This window comes from Microtus oregoni, unplaced genomic scaffold, assembly GCF_018167655.1.
Source record: "Microtus oregoni isolate MIOR12 unplaced genomic scaffold, Mior012 000002F_ref0000024, whole genome shotgun sequence".
Taxonomy (NCBI): domain Eukaryota; kingdom Metazoa; phylum Chordata; class Mammalia; order Rodentia; family Cricetidae; genus Microtus; species Microtus oregoni.
Window position 1 is genome coordinate 45,605,418 of NW_024543061.1, and position 19,368 is coordinate 45,624,785.

At 34.6% G+C, this 19,368-nt stretch overlaps 1 protein-coding gene across 4 annotated transcripts in view; it reads left to right on the forward strand.

The window, feature by feature from the left end:
* The window catches only part of Cntn6 (contactin 6), a 355,535-nt gene that overhangs the window by 46,885 nt on the left and 289,282 nt on the right, over positions 1-19,368 (forward strand). For 3 of the 4 annotated variants that reach the window (XM_041634298.1, XM_041634331.1, XM_041634320.1), the window contains exon 2: positions 9,801-9,940. In XM_041634298.1, coding sequence (XP_041490232.1) covers positions 9,886-9,940 — 55 coding nt within the window. In that variant the 5' untranslated portion in view covers positions 9,801-9,885. The remainder of the gene's footprint in view (positions 1-9,800; positions 9,941-19,368) is intronic. The other variant, XM_041634309.1, reaches the window with a different exon arrangement.

Consider the following 19,368-nt stretch of genomic DNA (forward strand, 5'->3'; position numbering starts at 1 on the left):
CATTCAGTTGGCCCAACCACTTGATGTTTGTTGTTTGTTTTTGTGTTCTAACACTATGCATATTTGGACCCAGTGATTCTGAATTATCAGATAGTTAAAGTGAAGTTACTATATTCACAGTTATGTGAGTTTTCTAAATTTTAAACAGATTTTGATGAAGATAACTCTTCAAATAGCAGTTAATGAGCCCTGGTCAGGAGATTTTCATCTTGTTGCTTTTGTATAAACATAAAAGGCTTCTGGTTTAGAAAGACTAATGGGGTCATGTAGTCTACATTTTTACTGGATTATGAAGACTCTCCAATGTATCCCAGAAGGGGTAACAACCAGCTTATCCCTTATATACTTTTCATCATTCATATTATTAGTTTTACAGATTTACAGATTATTTCACAGACAAAATTCTTCCTTTAATCTTTCACACACACACACACACACACACACACACCCGATATATATATATATATATATATATATGTACTGACTCAATTAATCGTTTCCCAAATTCTATGAGTAGATGCTCCTCTTCTCACTATATTTATCATAGCACCCAAATCCATGGAGTCTTCTGTTCTCTAAAACTCCAGATCTACTAAGTCTGTGTGTGTCCCAGAACATCTGGATTACATAGCTCGTTCACTTGACCACTGGCTAAACATCCTACTTGTTAAAAAGCTCAGGGCTGCTATTAAACTGAGATTTGCTGCTCTGAAGTGTCCACCCTTTGGTCTCAGTTCTGCTCTCCTGAGACACAAATAATAAGTTTAATCCTTCTTCCACAAGACAGCACTTCAAATATTTGAAGATGGCTCTCCTCTGCCTGCTAAATCCTCACTTCCCCAGGCTAAACATACTCATTTCTTTCCACTGACCCTCATAACTCATGGCTCCTAGGCACTTCATCATCCTGGCTCTACCTCCCAGGAGAGTGTTTCAATTTGTCAAAGTTTTAAAGCGTATGTTCAAGAGAGAATACAAACCCCCTACCTGACCACAAAATCAGGAAACTGGCATTTTCACCTCCCTTGTTTGGGCTACCATGCTCTCATTAATCGGCATTTGGTTGTTATGTCAAAAGGCAACCAAACATTAAATAGTGACCTAACACTCTGTCAATTTTGGGTCTTTACCTTTTATAACATTGGTGTAGAAATAAACCACTAATCTCCAACCTATGTGAAACCTAAATAGGTTCAAATAAGATTGCTTCTTAAACCTAGTCATAAGATATCCTAATACTTCACCTAAAAACCATATAGCCAGATTGATTTATAGTTACAGCCTCTAAATATCTACTTTGCTTTAATTATATTTAATTTTGAATATTGTAGCATAACAAGAAACAATTTTTCCAAGATTTTTAACTTTTTCTTAAACATACAAAAAGAAAGTTTCCTGTTTCCCTTACAGATGCAATATTATTCTCAACATAACTCTACTTATACTTTCACCCAAGGAAAACAGTGTTCTGCACCCATACATTTTTAATAGAATCTTAATAAAAATATTCCTGTTTATTTTGTAATTGGAATTAATAAGGAAGAAATAAAACAAGAAGAAAACATCTGCTTCCTCATTTAGATGAAATCATATATTATGCCTGTATATATGTACATCTGTCATTCCCTTCAAAATACTTCTGTTTTTTCTAATATTCAATATTTCTCTTTTTCTATCTTTCAAAAATTTCATCAAATATTGAATGTAATTTGGTTTATCATGAGAAACCATTTTTTAGTAGAGGGATTGACAACCTATATCCGCGGATTAATTTTTCTTCTCATACATTTTGTCAATTTGACTTTATCTGATCACTCTCTCTTTTCCTTGATTTTCAGTATGGGAGTTCTGTTTGTTTGGGTTTTGTCTCTTGAGATAGGGTCTCATGAGGCCTAAGCTGGCCTTGAACTTGCTATGTAGCAAAGGGTGGCTTTGAATTTCTGTATGTTTATGCTAACTGTGACTTTTAGTAATGGAAATGGAACATTAGTAAACACAAAAGTCTGAAAGTAAATTCACACACAAAAAATCCAATCTTTCTTTAGCATTAGTATTTGGCTATACATTTTGCTACTCAATCCATTATTGAGAACCAGAATTGTCAAAGTTTGTTTTTCCAGTGTTTAACTAAAATTTGTGCAAAATTAAATGAGCTACTAATTTCAGAAAACACTACTTTTAGAAGATAAAAACATTTACTAGAATAAATTGGGATATAAATTGAGTCTTTTTACTGTACTCATTCTTCTGAACTTTGGCACTCTTTGTCCTGTAAGTTCTGCCCACTCCTACCTAGTAATCCATCCTGCAAACACAGGACACAAAACAAAACCATGCAACCTAGTAAGTAAACTATATGGATATCATCCAGTATTTCCTATATCTTAGATAGCACAAGGACTATGTGATGCTTTGTTCTTGATTACACTTATTAAGCTTAGATTTGCAAGTGTTTCCTATGTTTTATGACTGAAGAACGAATGTTACAACCCTCCAAATGACAGTTACATCACTACCTTTGTTCTCCTATCCTGGACAGTATGAATACCAAAAACATTTCCACAGGAAGGATCTACCTATGCTTTGCAGATTGAAATATAGGTACAAACAGAATCTGCAGCTGGCCTTAGGAGCTATATCCATTGTTACAAATCAAGTGGGGCACAAAGTTGTGGAGAACCCTTGAAATTTCAAGGCCTGGGGTTTATTCTCAATCCTGGGCTAAAATATGGAAACAATTGGCATCCTCTGGGCTTCTCCTTTATCAGATAAACAAGTAAAATGTCTGTCTTTGTCATCTATATACTGAATTGCCTTTAGGTTTAAAATACAGCGGAAGGATGGATTTTCTTCAGTCTTAATGACAATTTCTTCACATTGGTCTCTTTGAGCAAGAATCCATGGCCTCCAGGAACTACTCTGAGCTTCTGAGGGAGACTATATTGGTGGCTGAGTTAATACTTTAGCTTTGTTTCTCTAATTAGAAACCAGACAAAATTAACTAGGAATTGGTACATCCTTTGGAAAACTGAAGCAGGGAGATTTTGAGACATAGCCAGCTTGTGCTATATTAACTTGTGCTACATCACGTTGTGCTACATCATAAGTTCAGAAACAACAGAAAAAAATTAAAAAGCAAAAAACAAATATAAAATAAAATGTAGCAGATAATTCTTTCACAACAAATGCATTATCATTTCTTTTATACTATTAACAACTTAGCATGTAGTCATATCTTTGCAAAAGAAAGCAATGCTTTATGATCACATTAAATGCATTTTGTCATATCTATCTATTATTTCATCATCTATTATGGTTGCTTATTTTTTGAGAACTTGGTATAACATTCTTCATAAATGATATATTCTGAAAACAAAGAACATGATAGTATAATTTATCTTAGTATTTTACCTGGTACGGTTTTTGTGTCAAAACCACAATTTTTTTTTCAAATCATAAATGTTTCAGTTAAATTTATTTTTGATTTAAGTTGGTCATAAATAAATACATGGATGCCAACTTTAAAGGTTGTTGTAAAAATTAAGAGTCTTCTCATAGCTTCTAAACATAGATGTTTCTTACAGTGAAATTAAACAGTAGAGTCACCTGAAGAAAGTGAAATGAGGATTTTTAAATTTATCTGATGCAGTTAAATAACTGGTCAATTAAAAACAAAAGAGCAATTAGCACTGAGCACATTTATTCTGATGATGAACACACCAGCTGAAAATGGATCTTGATCTCTGCTAGGAAATTCATTGATGTCAATGTTTCTATAGCTAAAGACCGAATAAAGTCAATTTGTGGCCGTGCTTTCACAATAGTTTCTTGACACACTAAAAACTCACAAATGAGTCATGATCAGAGAGAGAAGTTGGCTAACTTTGAAGAAACAGCCCTCCTTAGGCCATTGTATCGACTTAAACTTAGGGAGAGCAGTAACTAAATCCATTTAGTAAACATTCTTTTTTTTTTTTTTTGGTCAATTTTACAGAAGTATTTCAGATAGTGCAATGGAGTTAAGAAAAAGATATACTGTTCACTTGACATAAAAATTTCCATATAAGCTAAATCACATAATTCTATATCACCCAAGTTGGTGTTATCTAAATCTACCTATAGAAATCAAAGAGCATTATATTGAGAGAGTTGAACAATTTCCTTAATCTCTCTGATGTATGTTTATCATAAAATACAGCATTCTAGATTATCTTTGGCATTCACTATAATTTGATAAATACAGTCATTAAGAACTGACAATAATAGTGTATCCATATAAAGGCTTATTTCAGGCTATGTGCACACACATCTACCATGGCATCTTAGTTAAGTAAATATCTCTAGTTCTTTGATGAAACAAAAAGCTAGAAACACCCTATTGTGAATGATAAAGAATGATTCTGTCTCTCTCATTATGATAAGTCTCATTATCTACCTTGCCTAATGAGTATACCAATTTTAATGATGGTGGCATTATCACATGATTCCCCAAATCCTCATGTAGGGTCAATATATGACGTTTATATTTGTTTCTGGTTCATAAAAAATTCAGGAACTAATAGTTGGATTTTAGAGCCAAAGAGTAGATAATTTATCTTTTCTAAAAAAACACAAGCAAAAGTAATTATTCTGAATCACCTAAAGATGCTTTTACGATTGTCTGGGGAAATAAAATTAGCATTGGATATGATCTCTTTGTCCCACAATATTTCCTTTTTATTCACTCATATAACTTTAGGGATCAAATGCAGGTCTAGATTACATGGTTAGAAGAGGTCAAATATAGACAGAAGTCTGAAGCTGCTGAACATGCAGGACCTAGGGTATTTTCCTACTTGGCCTATGGTATTTTCATTGAGATTGTCTATATAAAGTTAGATAAATGAAGTTCTCTAATCGTTGTACTGAGTGAATCTTCCCTGCTAAAAGGTGTTGTGTAGTTTAGAGGCCGTCTGTCCATGCATATGCAAAGAAATTTCATCAATCTCCAAAGCCATAAAACATCAGACAGTAAATACTGTTAGCTTTGTAGGCATAGGAACTACTATTTCTTTCCGCCTCTCTTGACATAGACCATACATACATAAATAGGCACTGTGGGTTCAAAGGAAATTTTATTGACAAAAGTAGGCAGAGTGTTTAATTTGTTCAGTGGGCTGCCAGTTGTTGACTTGTGTTAATGCGTAACATAACAAATGTTAGGTATTTTACACTTGTGACAAAGTACAGACAATAGTAACTTAGGGATATAAAGTCATTTTGTTTCACATATTCAGGGTTGTTCTGGCCGCTGATATCATAACATCTCCACACTCTGTCAGTGTCTTAAGTAGCAGACAGACAAATTCTGCTTCTTTGCTACACTGCCCCTTTTGACACAGTCTAAAACTTTTGCCCAGGAATCAGTACCATTGATATTTTGGCTAAAACCCACAACCTAAAATAACCTAATTCTTACTCCCTCACAGTTATGTCCAGAGACTTGTCCATTCAGTGATTGTACATAATGTCACATTGAGAATCATTAATAACCTCCAGTAAGGTAGCATAATATAAGTATATATTCATAAATTTATATATTTATATAAGCACATTTATATTATATACATATTTGTAATATAAATGTACATTTGCATTGCATATATGTATGAATAGTACAATATGTATGCCTAAGGTACAAACTTCCATCATTGACCAACATTTTTGATTATCATAAAATCATAAATATTCATACTAAATGAAATAAAAAGGTCCAATCTAACACATATTATTTTGAGAAAGACTTTGCCTCAAAAATTACATGAATATTAGAACTATCAGAGGTTTTTAATTATAGAAAAGGAATTGTAGACCTATACAAAGTCTTTTCTTAAAGTGTTTGAAACATTGAAAAACTGACATTGAGAAATTTCATGAGAGAAAAAGTGAACAGATACAATCTAGAAGCCACAAAGTTCATCTAGTAATAATAGAACAATAACCTTAGCAGTTAGGTTATGAACCAAGGCACCTACTTCTTTGATCCAAAATACCATTTAAAAGATTGCCTGGCCTATAACCGGCACCTGAAATAGGACACTGGTGACACATTTATAAAACCTCTTAAAACTGTAGAAGTTACTGTGCATTAAGTTTGCTTTGTAAGCTTTCTCTTTTCATCCCTTCAGCCTTAGTAATCTCAAGGTCCTTAGGCACATGTGATTGCCTTTCAGATCACTTTTCAGCAAACATTTTATATAGTGACTATTCTACCCTAGTACCAGTGAGTAAATAAATATCACACTTTTGTTAACCGGATAGTTTTTATTGAGCCAGAACATTTTCCTGATTCTTGAGCAATCTTAACTTTTCCAATCATAACTTTTAGAAAAGGCAAAAGATACGTAAGTATTTAAGCTGTCTTCATACAGCAATAGCAAATACAGTGTCTTTTGGGCTTTGCCCTCATTACCATATGCTTATAAGCAATCAAATAGGAAAGGACAGCATATTTGCAATGAAATTATACACCGAATATGATGGATCAAGCAACTCTAGAAAAAATACAAAAATGTTTGAAGGTGATTTGTATGTCAAACTCTTCAGTTTTCAAAGGAGGAAATTTGGAGTCCACAATTATAAATGAAACAAACACCAATATCCACACTGAAGCAAGATGGTAGTTGCATCTATCTTTGCTGATTTCCAGTTTAGCCATCTTTACCAGTTGCTAATTTGTTTAACTAACAATGACACACTTAGCACTTCCTCTCAGTAACTATACTTCCTCTCTTACTCAACCACTGTGAGGAAGTATGCCATTCTGCTTAACAAACAAGATTTGGCAAATAATTGTTTTGGTGGCTCAGGCATTTTAAATTTCCATAGACCAGCATAGTTGACAATTTTATGATTCTCTGATTTCAGATAGTATTGTAGGTTGATTGGGTGGAAGGACAAATTTCTATAATATTAAAAGCACAAAAGGCAAATTTGTGTCTCACAGCAGCAAATGAAAGAACAGTCATGTTCTAGATTCTTCACTGGCCATATAAACAGGACATGGAAGAATGGGAGGCAACATGCTAATAAACAAGGGAGTCTGCATTCTGCTGGCATCATGGGAACCTTGTTATTGAAATGAGTAGAAAGTCGGGGGGGGGGGGGGTGGAGTTTATGTTTGGGGTTGCAACCCATGTGGAGGTGGAGTTTTGACAGTTGGAGTCCTATCCATTATAGCAAGGGAAGTGATACAGTGCAGAGTTTTAACAAAAATTCCTAAATTGAGAACTGTGAAATTTTAGCCATTAAGTTAAGACGGTGTCATGGTAGAATCTATACAATAATATTTTATATCAGATCGTGATACCTAAATATTAATAGTAAAAATATTAAAATTTGACTTGACTGTTTCTAGTTTCAGTGTTAAGGGATATGTATTTTCCTTTAGAAAATACTGTAGCAAAGGAAATGAATTCCTGGAGGTGAGAGGCAGGGGCAATACTGCTACAACTTTATAAACTGGGTCTGCATAAGGAGTTGTACTTCTCTAGAGACACCCACAGAGCTTTCATCATGAGAGGAGGACAAGAGAGTCTGGTAGTGGAAATAATGAATATCCATGAAACAAGTGGACCATATAATTTATCTTGTAAACTGTGACTTTTGGGAGAAAGAAGTACTATTAATAATTCTGTCATGACATTTGAGTACACAGATACTGGGCAGGGAAAATTAGAGAAATATGGCTATGCTATTGTGGAGCAGCTTTTAAGGAGTCTGTAGAGTCTTGGAGGAAATTCTGTGTAAATCCAGCAATATCTTTACAGTTAATAGATGGTGTATTCATAGTGATTGGGGAACAGATTGCTGTCATGGGCATGTTTTGTAAATAAACCAGCTGGAAGTGGAAGATTCCAAATTTATACGATTGTGAATATTATTCTACTGAATTTGGAAGTGTGATAGAGAATAATTCAAAGTTTTAAAATACTGTCAGAATATGATAAAAATCTTTGTTTTATACAAAAAAATGATGTCAATAGTCTAGTGAGTAGGGAAAATGCTTATTTTGCTACTGTAGATAAAAAAAAATCATCCCTTTTGTAGTGACAAATGTAGGATTAAATTCAACTACATAATTGTACCATTTTCTACCCATTTTTCTTTTTTTGACTAGTAGAGATGTCAATTAAATTTTGACCAAATACTCAAAGGAAAATATATAGCTCTCATATATTTGAACATTTACCCACCCTATCTTAAATAGTTCTTTTGAGTATTGTGCTGGATGCTATTTATGTCTTTGCAAACTCAGCTTGTCCCTCAGCAGTGTTCTCTTTCATTTAGGTCATAGCATTTTTACCCATTTAGACCTATGCTCTTCCTGGTAACAATACGTGTACCTTATAGGTTATTGACCTTTCTGTGGTGAATTCTTTTTATGATTTAATTTCTATTTCCATTCAGTTTTTGTTCTCGGTTTGCTTTTGCTGTATTTTTACTAAGTTTTGTTTTTGTTTTGCTAATTTATCAAATGTCTCTCAAACCAAGATTTTAGGAATATTGCTCAAAATTAACTAAAGTCTTACAGAGAGTAAAAATAAACAAATAAACGAATGAATGAATGCAATATATGATTTTGCTTGAGTTGAAATGTTGCACCGTCACACACGATGAAAAAGGAATGGAAAGCCCATGCGAGCACTTGTGAGGTCATCAGATACTTGTGAGCTTGGAAACAATAGCATCAACTCAGAGTTGTTTTTTGACCAAAACACTATTTGTTTATGCCTGTGATTTCCATCTCTTTTTTTAAGTCTTGAAAACATATTTTTAACTTTATAAATTGGAATATAATCACTGTTTTCATAACTATTCATACTTATAATTATATTTTGTTTATTGATTGATTTATATTTATTTTCTGAAATAAATAGATGCAAAAATAAGTGAAAGCCTTTTGAAATTTAAAACATCTGGAAATTTTCAAATTTTATTACTTGTTATATACATAATATCTAAACACTTTCTAAAGTTATTTGAGCTTGAATATAGTTCTGCAACACTTAAAGCTTCATTTGGTATTTAATAGTTTCATGAAAATGACCCAGCATAGTTTATCTTAAGGTTATTCTAATTTTTATAAGTTTATAAGTGTTTATAAACCCATTATTAGATTTCTTTAGTGAAGTAAAGGGCAAACTAGCACCTTCTGTTGGTCTCATTTGTCATGGAATAGCTAAAATGTCAAAGTAAATTAGAAACAATTATGGTGTAACCCCTTGGGGAAAGTACATCTTCTATCTGCAAAATAATACCACAGACAATTGATTTCTTACAGAAATTAGTGATAATATTGGTTTCCATTATAGTAACATCAAGAAAAGTGATGACTAATAATGAGTATGTTCTCAATAATTTGAATAGAACCCTTAGAAAATCTGTGATTTCTATGAAACTTTTGTTAATATATTATATATACGTAGATGTGTTGGAATATAATCACTGAAAGTTAAAATCAGAGGTTTAAAATCCAATTAATGGAAAATTTAATTCTCATGTTATGCATTGAATTGAATACTATTCTAATTAATTAAAATTACAATAAGTTTTATAGCAGATGACAAATAGATAATATGTGAACTGAAATTATGAAAGTGTGAACTGAAATGTGTAAAGCTCAGCAAAATATAAGTATTGCAATGTATAGTCATTTATGTTACTTTATTTTTATAATATATTTTCAATAAATCTAGTCAATTCTTAGCATTTGGAATACATATTATGATAGTCATGTTTGTCAATTTTGTTTCCTTCAGACAGATTGCTATCATACTGACTAGAAGATACAATCTTCTTTCCTGCTGATTGCATGGGAGAAATTTTTGACCTTAGAACGTGGAGATGAGGTTGCTATGGAAACTGGTAATTCTGCTGCCACTCATAAACTCTTGTGCAGGTAAAGTGTTCTATTATTATGAGTTTAGATTGATAAATATATTAGTGCTGTATATCTTCCCTGAGATGAAACAAGTTTGAAAATGCACAAGCCGTAAGTTATTTCAATGGTCAAGTGATAAATTTGTGAGAGTAACCTTTACTTCAAATAGAAAAATTCTCAAAATGTGTAAAATAACTCTTTTGACACATTATTATTAAATTCCTGAATTTTCAAAAATGATATTTGGTAAAATGTGATTAAGTGATTTATCATTTATAAAAGCATTTATAATTTCAGTTACAGTGAAGTCTTCATGTCTCTAAAATGAAAATGTCTATTTCCTCTCAACTTAGAATTTATTAGAGAAAAGGTGTGCTAAGTTAAAGTGTAGACAAAAGTGATGTAAAATGCTCTTGTAAAATTAAAAAGAAATTTTGGAACTCTTTTTTTTCTTTTTCTTCATTAATCAAAGAAGGGCAAAAATGTTCTTCCATTCCATTTAAGGGTAGACATATTTGTTTATTAATTAATTTCCCTTTTAACAAACCTCCTTGATTCAAATGTTTTAAACCACCTGATGTATCAAATAGCCATATGTTGGCATAATGGTTTTGTGGGATGCAGGTTAGGATAAGCTTCATTGGCATATGCTTTGGGTTTTGCCCGATGCTCTGTATCTTGATGAGCTAGACCCATCTGGGACATAACTATTCCACACAACGTTCATCTGAGACAGCTATGCTGGTTTGCCTTTCATCCTCACAGTCTTTCATTTGCTTAAAAATCAGATTTTTTCACATGCTGGCCTCCACTGATTTCAAAATAAAAATCTTAAGAACCCAGCCAAATGACACCAAGGCATAGAGTACAGATAGAATCAATTCTGTGGCATTCTTCCCATGACTACCAACAGCCTAGATTTAGGCTAATTATCCTCATCTCTTGCTTGGTAAAGAGCTGTAAGGTTGCACTTAAAGGGATCTACAACAATAAAGACTGTAGTAGTGGCTGGTAATAGTTACAGTTTGTTCAGTACAGTTAGCCTTCATTTATTGTTTGAGACACATCTATTTTTACTTAATTTGCATGAGTGAATTGTCTTCATGGTGCCTGAGAAATCTAAAAGAAGATATCATATAGTTTGGAACTGCAGAACAGCTATAAGCCACCACTTGGATGTGGGAAACTGAACTTAGGTTCTCTCCAAGAGTAGCAGACTCTTAACTGCTGAACCATCTATCCAGCCCACCCCTGGAGGGAGTTCCATTCTTAATTGCCAAGTTGAGCTACCCACATTGTGCCATAGCTTCACCTCTGACTAGATCCCCTGAATGTCAGAGAAACTCTTTGGCCACCTTCACCTTCTGCTTGTCTACAACTTCTATGTATATCTCATAGAATTGTAACAGTTCAATATAATGTGGGGAAAATGCAAGAATGAATAGAGCAAATTTCTCATTCAAAAATGCCATAATTCCAAAAATATCTTACTAGCAATCATAAGATATAAAAAGCCATGAAGATGCTAAAACATGTGAAAAGGAATCGAAAGAATAAGAAACCTTACAAAATATTCCCATCATTAGTAAATCCAGCATCTCCGAGCACCACAGTCATAATTTATTCAAAGCGATCGCATTGTTTTGGTTTATGTCACATCTTCTCTTAAAGAAAGATGTGAGCTAAATAGTAATGTATTCTTTCGTGTAATAGATTAAAAGCAGACAGAAAAGTCATTAAGGTGCCCCCAAATTACCCATGTTTAAAGAACTCTATACCTACTTTAAGTTTCAGCTCTCTGTCAAAATTCTACATTAACATTTTGCCCTTTAAATGTGTCTATTGAATTAGCATAGGCTCTTTAAAAGACATTTTGTGCTAAATTAAAATAAAACCATTGTTCTCAAAAACATATCAAAAATGAGAAATGCCCTGTCTCTTCTATTAACTTCTATTTATACAATTTGGATGTGATTCAACATGTCCTTTTGTCTTATCCTAAGGGAGAAATAATTCTATGTCCTTGGTGTACAGTTTCATCAGTAAAGAACAGATTGAATCTATTCCTTTTAAGCCATAGCCATTTAAATATGGTAATCTCAGCTAAACGTTGCCCCAGAGGTAAAGATGAAGATATTGTTTTACAAGAGTGCATTGATTTAAATCTGTTTTGTTTGGGACTCCATGGAGTTCACTCCATGTGGGAACTACATTAGATTAGAGAAGTGGCTGATGATGGAGTTCTGTTTCTTTATTATATGCTCTCTTTTGTTCTTCCTTGCCATAATAATTCCAAAACTGAGACAAGTCTTTCACAGCTTACCGTGCTTCCCTTTCTACTTTCACTGTTATAACCCATTAAAATGTGTGTATTTTAATTGCCTTATTTTCCAGTTTAAAAGACAAGTTGTTTTTTGTTGGTCACTTTGGAATTTTCTTTAATGAACTTCACAACTTTTCGCACCTGGAATAAGGAAGGGTACTAGATCTTGGGTCTCTGTAATGACTCCTAATCTGTTTAACTACACATTATTGATCTGACGATATTTCCCGGAGTGTGATCATTTGAAAATGTATTTGTTTTAATATAATTCTTTTTTCAATATTAGGAAAACAAGAGGTCCATTTAATTAAGGAAATTTTTGAAAAAAGATTTAAGCTACTTAATTAAAAATTGTGAGATGGTTAAAAATGCCCCCCAAATAACTTGGCTCATTTTTTGGAAATTGTATTATATAAGATGCAAAAATGTGTTTTGCAGATGTAATTAAACTGAGAATCTTGAGATGCGCATAAATATTATTGATCTCCTGCTCCCCATCTTCCTCTCTCTTTTCCCTCCTTCCACTTCCCATCCCTCTCCTTCTTCCTCTTCCCACTTCTCCAATTTTGTCTCCATTTCTCCTTCTGTCGAAGTCTCTTCCTTCTCTTCCTCTTTATTACAGTTTTTAATATATTAACACTGAACAGTATGACTGGGTCAACTCCATAAGAGTATTTGGCAGAAATGCATGAACAACTTAGAACCAGATTCTATTGTTAGAACAGCACATGTATAAGAAGCCCAAACTGTGTGAGCATAATTAAGTGCTGTATCTTCTATAGTGAGAAAAACCCCAAAATATATTAACTATTTTATTTCATTAAAGTCACTAGTTGAGAATCTTAAACAATTCACACTTTAATTGTCTTCTAAGGACTGTGTGGTAAAGGTAGCTTGGTCTCCGTTGTAGTACTATTGGGAGATGGTAATTGAACCTAGAAGAAATAGGCCTAGTGAGAGTCACTCAGCTCACAGGGAGTATGACCTGGAAGAAGGCAATGTTTGTTTTTTTTTCTGTACAGTATACTCTGATAATACCTCAAAAACTCCTAGAATCTCCTACTTCCCCACCCAAAAAATCCACACCCTTTTTCTCTCTCTCTCTTCAAAATGCAATCAGACATCTAAAACAATGATAACAACAATAATAAATAAGAACAAACAAACCAGAACAGGGCAAAATAAACAAGCAGAAGAAAAATAGCTAAAGAAAAACACAATAAACACACAAAGAAGCAGATAAACACACATTTGCATGAACAGAAATTTCATGGAAACACAAAATCAGAAACCAAAATGTATACACAAAGGGCCTGTAATGGAGAGAGGAACAGGGGCAGAAAAAAATTCCAGTGAGTTTATCATGTATTGCTGTGCAAGGTGCCTATCCTTAAGAATAGTTGTATTCCCAGTGAGACTGAGTAGGAGAAACCTATTATTTTCATTAGGGAGGGGATTTCAATTGCTGATAGCTCCTTCCTTAGGGATGGAGGCTTGTGTGCACTTCCCTTCACAGAGCTGGGAGTTCATTAGGTGCAGAATCTTCCAGGCCTTGTGAGAGCTCATTCAGACCCTGTGTGGGATGGTTCTTCTCTAATTCAAAGGCCTTGTTTCCTTCATGTCCTCCATCCCTTCTGGCTCTTCAGTCTTTCAGCCTTTATTTCCACAAGGGAAGGATTAAATGGAGACATTCCATTTACTATTGAGTATTCAAAGGTCTCTAACTCTCTGCACATTTTCTAGCTGTTGGTCTCTATATTTTTTTCCTATTCACTGTATAAATGTAACATGATTATTAAAAACCCACAGACAGAAACTGGGGTTCCACCTGAAGTTCAGAAAAGCAAAACAGCCAGCTACTGGCTCTTACCTTTACCTCAGTCCAAAATCTAGTTTCTGCCTTCAGATATCTCTGAATGAGACTGTGTGTTGAGCCGTTTCCTCCTGTTTTATATTCCTCTCTAGTGCTGGGACTAAAGAAATGTACCACTACCACCTTGTTTCTATGGCAAACTAGTGTGGCTATTGGGATTAAAGGTGGGTGTCAACATTACCTGATCTGTAATGTTGATCAGTGTGGCTATTTTACTCTCAGAACTTCAGGCAAGCTTTATTAAAATACAAATGAAATATCAATGAACAGGAAGAAGTATCTCTGATGATGGCTGAGCAAGACATTGATAGAAGAGTATAGTAGAATGGTATTAGGCGTCCTTTTATTGCAGAAGAGTAGTATTGTTTGTTCCTTTAGGTCCATGGCCTATATAGTCTCCCTGGCCTAAGCAGTGTTAGATAGAGTTTCCATCTCATGGAGTGGCCCTAGACTGAGGCAGCTATTGGTTGGTTATTCCCAAAACTTTGTGCCACTATTGCACTAGCGCATCTGACAGGCATGCTACCACTGTAGAGTGAAGAGTTTGTTGCTGGGTATGTGTTTACTTTCTCCTTTGGTAATCTGCAAAGTTTTTTCCAGGACATTGGTCAGCAGGCCTCTAGGTAAACACCAGCTTAAATTCTCCATAGAACCCCACATTCTTCTGCTTTCACAATTTTATTCCCTAGTCATGAGATAACAGACTTTCCTCTGAGCTGGGCTCTCACTACTTATTATCTCACGATAAAACAGGTCCATTTGATCATAAAATCAAATCTTTGTACATGTGAGTTAAAAATAAATGCTTCCTAGTTACTTTCCTATACATTTAAGTGTTTATGAAAGCAACAGAAAACTGAGTATCATGCTATGTTTCAATGTAATTTGCAACAGTTTTCACAATTACAGCTAAATCATAAAATTTAGCATTTAAAATATTAAATATTGTTATAAAATATCAAATGTTAGTAATGGCGTAAATTTGATGGTCATGAGATAAAAGTGGTAATTACTTGAACAACCATATACTGCTGTTGTAAGTTATCCAGGACAGTGTATAAGAAGATTTTTGGGGTTTATTGTTGATGTTTTTGTTGTTTTTTGTTTTTGGAGGGGGAAAGGTTTTTCTGTGTAGCCTTGGGTGTCCTGGAACTCTCTGTATAGACCTGACTGGCCTCAAAGTCACAAACCACCACTACCTGGCAAGGGTAGCAAGTTTTAAATTCAGAGTTCGAGGGAAGTGCCACAGTTCTTAGTGATATCATCAATGAGGATCGATTACCAAACCTGAGTCTCAAATAAAATAAAAATAAGCACAAGATCAAGGGAACATAGTTAGCTGGCATTGGGAATTCACAGCTCTTGTGACTGTTAGTTTTATTTTAGTATACACAAGTGAGAGTCATAGTTCCTAGAGAAGAAAGCATCAGTTAAAAAGTCACCTCCATAACAAAGGCCTGTAGGTAAGTATATCGTGCAATTTTAAATTAGTGACTGATGTGGAAGGGCCCAGCTCCTTGAAATGGATGTCACCATTCCTGAGTTGATGGTTCTGTCAACTATATGCCAAATGCAGGCTGAGCAAGCTGTGCTGTGGGCTACAAACCAGTAAACAGCACTCCTTGCTTGCGTCTCTGCATCAGATTCTGAAACCAGATTCCTACCTAGTTTGAATTCCTAGCCTGACTGCCTTTATGATGAGCTGTGATATAGAAGACAAGAAAAGCATTTCCACCTCAAGTATTTCTACACAATGCTCGTGTATCATCTTTATTATTTTAACAAAAATTATATTGTTTGCATTGTAACCTTTAAAAATTTCTCTTGGCTCATAATCAAAAATCATTTGAAGTGAGAACCCACCAAAGTTTATTTAATAATTTATTAAGGGGTGCAGCGGAAATACAAACTCACAAATGTGGAACCAAGTAGTTGCTGATGATGATCCAGCTGCCCTTAGAGTGAAGAGGAAGAGGTCTAAGGCAAGCTGTTTCTTGGCAGCTTGCTCCCACTCTACAGTCCAAAAGAGAGTGAGTACACAAGGCCTCCTCCTCAGTTTTATCAGGTCAGATGTTCAGAAGAAACCACTCCCAGAGGGCAAGACACCCCAAATAGCATTGGCTAAAAGGATCAAGCTCTTACTACAATTATTCAATTGTATGTCATTTGTATTTGTTTGTTTTGTTCTGTGTTGAGTGTTTTTGTGTGAATCTTATAAGCATAACCTGAGGACCCTAACATGTCAGTTGGTATAGTTGTTTTCCTTGAAAGAGTGAAGGTGTGTGCTTGACTCCCTAAATCACTTTTTAAAGTTTTTTTGATGCTCTCTAATCTGAACGTAGAAGAACTGGAGAGAGCCACATCCACTCCCTTGAAAATGTTGGGCACTGGCTGAGGAATCGCCTTTGAGATTGAACTCTATCCTCCATGTCTCCCTGTGTAGGCATACTCACACATGTTCTCTCTGTCTCTCTCTCTCTCTCTGTCTCTCTCTCTCTCTGTCTCTCTCTGTCTCTCTCTCTCTCTCTCTCTCTCTCTCTCCTCTCTTTCCTGAGCACCTATCTTGTCAGACCTAAGGAAATATTAGGCTTCGAGTCAGACACTGCTTTGCAGAAGCAAACTGAGTAATTCAAGGTCCTGGGCATGGAGACAGAGAGACTTAGTGGCTGGTATAGTACTGTTACTATTGTAAGGTTCGTATCGTGTCTTCAAAGCTTATTGTGATGCTGTTCCTAAACATACCAATTCCTTTTGTGAAACTAAAATTTAAAATTGCAAGATTTGTTTCCTGCTATTGTTTACATACAAATATATTTATTTTAAAATTTTCTGTCAAAGCATTGATTTTTAATTAAGATATTTTAGGACTGATACCAATAAATAAAACATCTAATTCCATCAGCAATTTTTAAAAAACAATTCTGTAGAAAAATACAAGACATAAATATACACAGTTACCAACCTCTAGAAAGTTCATTGGGAAGTATTTATGATATCTTGACTTTGCTCTGTTTCAAATAAGTTTTTTATTGACTTGAGAGCCAGAGTAAATAAGCTACCTGAAGTGAAAAGCCACAAGAATGGAAATGTTCACTGCGATCAAGCATTCTTCACAGAAGACTATGTATCACACAGCAAATCCATGGAAATTGGCAGGTGTAATAAACCTGTTTTACTCAAGAATCCCAGAAGCACATAATGGATATCCCTTTGGGTTCATGTGTGATGAATATTGAGTATATCACAACTCACACTCTGCCTATGGTCTGCCAGATTTATTGTTAGCATAATAGCACCTTTAGGAACAAAACATGAGGCAATACTTCTAAGCAAAGTGACATCTTTGCAATTTCTGATAGAGATGGCCCAAAGTTGAATGCTGAAAACATTGTTTTTATGCAATGACCATGACAAAAGTGGTTGTTAGATCATCACACCTTATTCCCAAGTAATTGATTCCTAAACCCTGAATGAAATTGTTTCCTGAGTCTGGTGATGATGTAGGAAAGGCATTTCTGTTTTGTCAGCATTGAAAGTGAATGCCTTGTGTATAGGCTGACATTACATAGGGGATGTGATCCCTTAGCAGAAGAGTATGTGATAGAGAACATTTCAAGCACGAAATGTTTGAAAGAGTGTATCAAGTACTCTCCCCTCTTCTCTGTTTCTCCTCCTCTCATCGTCCTCTGTAGTAGTAGGAGCGGCGGAGCTGCGTCCCGCCACCAGGCTAGCTTTACCCGAAATAATTACACGGAAACTGTATTCTTTTAAACACTGCTTGGCCCATTAGCTCTAGTCCTTACTGGGCTAATTCTGATATCCCAATCAACCCATTTCTAATAAACTGTGTAGCCCACGAGCTGGCTTACCAGGAATGATCTTAACCTGCGTCTTCCTGGAGTGGGAGAATCATGGCGACTCCTTGACTCAGCTTCCTCTTCCTCCCAGCATTCTGTTCCTTTTACTCCTCCCACCTATGTTTCAACGTATGAGGTCAAGCAGTTTCTTTATTACTTAACCAATGACCTTCCTCCATCATTCCTCCTCTTCTTCTTTTTTCTATCCCTATTGCCCTCTTTTTCTCTCTCCCTAACTCTTATTGACAAGACATATTGTGTCCCATGCTGGACTCAAACTCACTGTTTATCCAAGAATGACCTTGAACAAATGATCCTCTTGCCTCTTTCTAACTGGTGCTGAGACTGCAGGAGGATGAGCATTATTAGCATAACTCTTTTTGTTCTTAGTGCTTTCTAGTATTAAAATTGACATCAGAACATTGTGTATTTGGTACAATTAATTCCATCATATAATATTTTTATTTTAATGGTATTTATAAATAACTATGCTACCTTTTAAACATCACATTGGTGTTACTCAAAATAGTAAGTTTTTCTTCCCATGATTAAAACTTACTGGATACTTAAAAAAATAGCTTGTTCAAAAGATCATTGAACAATTTTTATTTTGTATACTTTGTTTATCTGAACACATACTTGTTCATTCTTTCTATATACAATAAACTAAGCCCAAACTTTTACAGTAGAAAATGTATACTATGTTCAAAAAATATTAAGACTTTTCACATGCCGAGTTTTTGTACTTGATATTCAATTATCTGCAATACTCTTTAGACCTTTCTGTACTGGTTGCTTTCTTTGTAACCATTTCAACTCTTTCACTGTATTCAGTGTACTTCATAAACTTTGTAATGAAATTATTTACATATGATGTTACTTTTCCATTTTTGTCCATACCTAGAGTAATATAAACACTATGTAATTAATATATTGTCAGTCCCATTTTTTATGACATCTCTCTTTCATAGCACTGTTGTAGGAGGGCCCGCTTATTTGTCCCAGCTGCCCAAAACTGAAATAACCACACAAAAATTATATTAATTAAATAATAATTAAAAATGTTTGGCCCATTAGCTCTAACTTCTTATTGGATAACTCTTACATCTCAGTTTAACCCATTTCTAGTAATCTGTCTATCAGCACAAAGTCATGGTCTACTAGCAAAGTTTCAGCATGTCTATCTCTGGTGGCAGGATCCATGGCATCTCCCTGACTCTTTCCTTCTCTCAGAATTCAGTTCTGTCTTCCCCAGCTACCAAAGTTCTGACCTATCCACAGGCCCAAAGCAGTTTCTTTATTCATTAACAAGAAAAGAGACACACAGACAAAAGGACCTCTCACACCATTTCCCCTTTTCTGTTTAAATAAAAAGGAAGGTTTTAACTTTAAC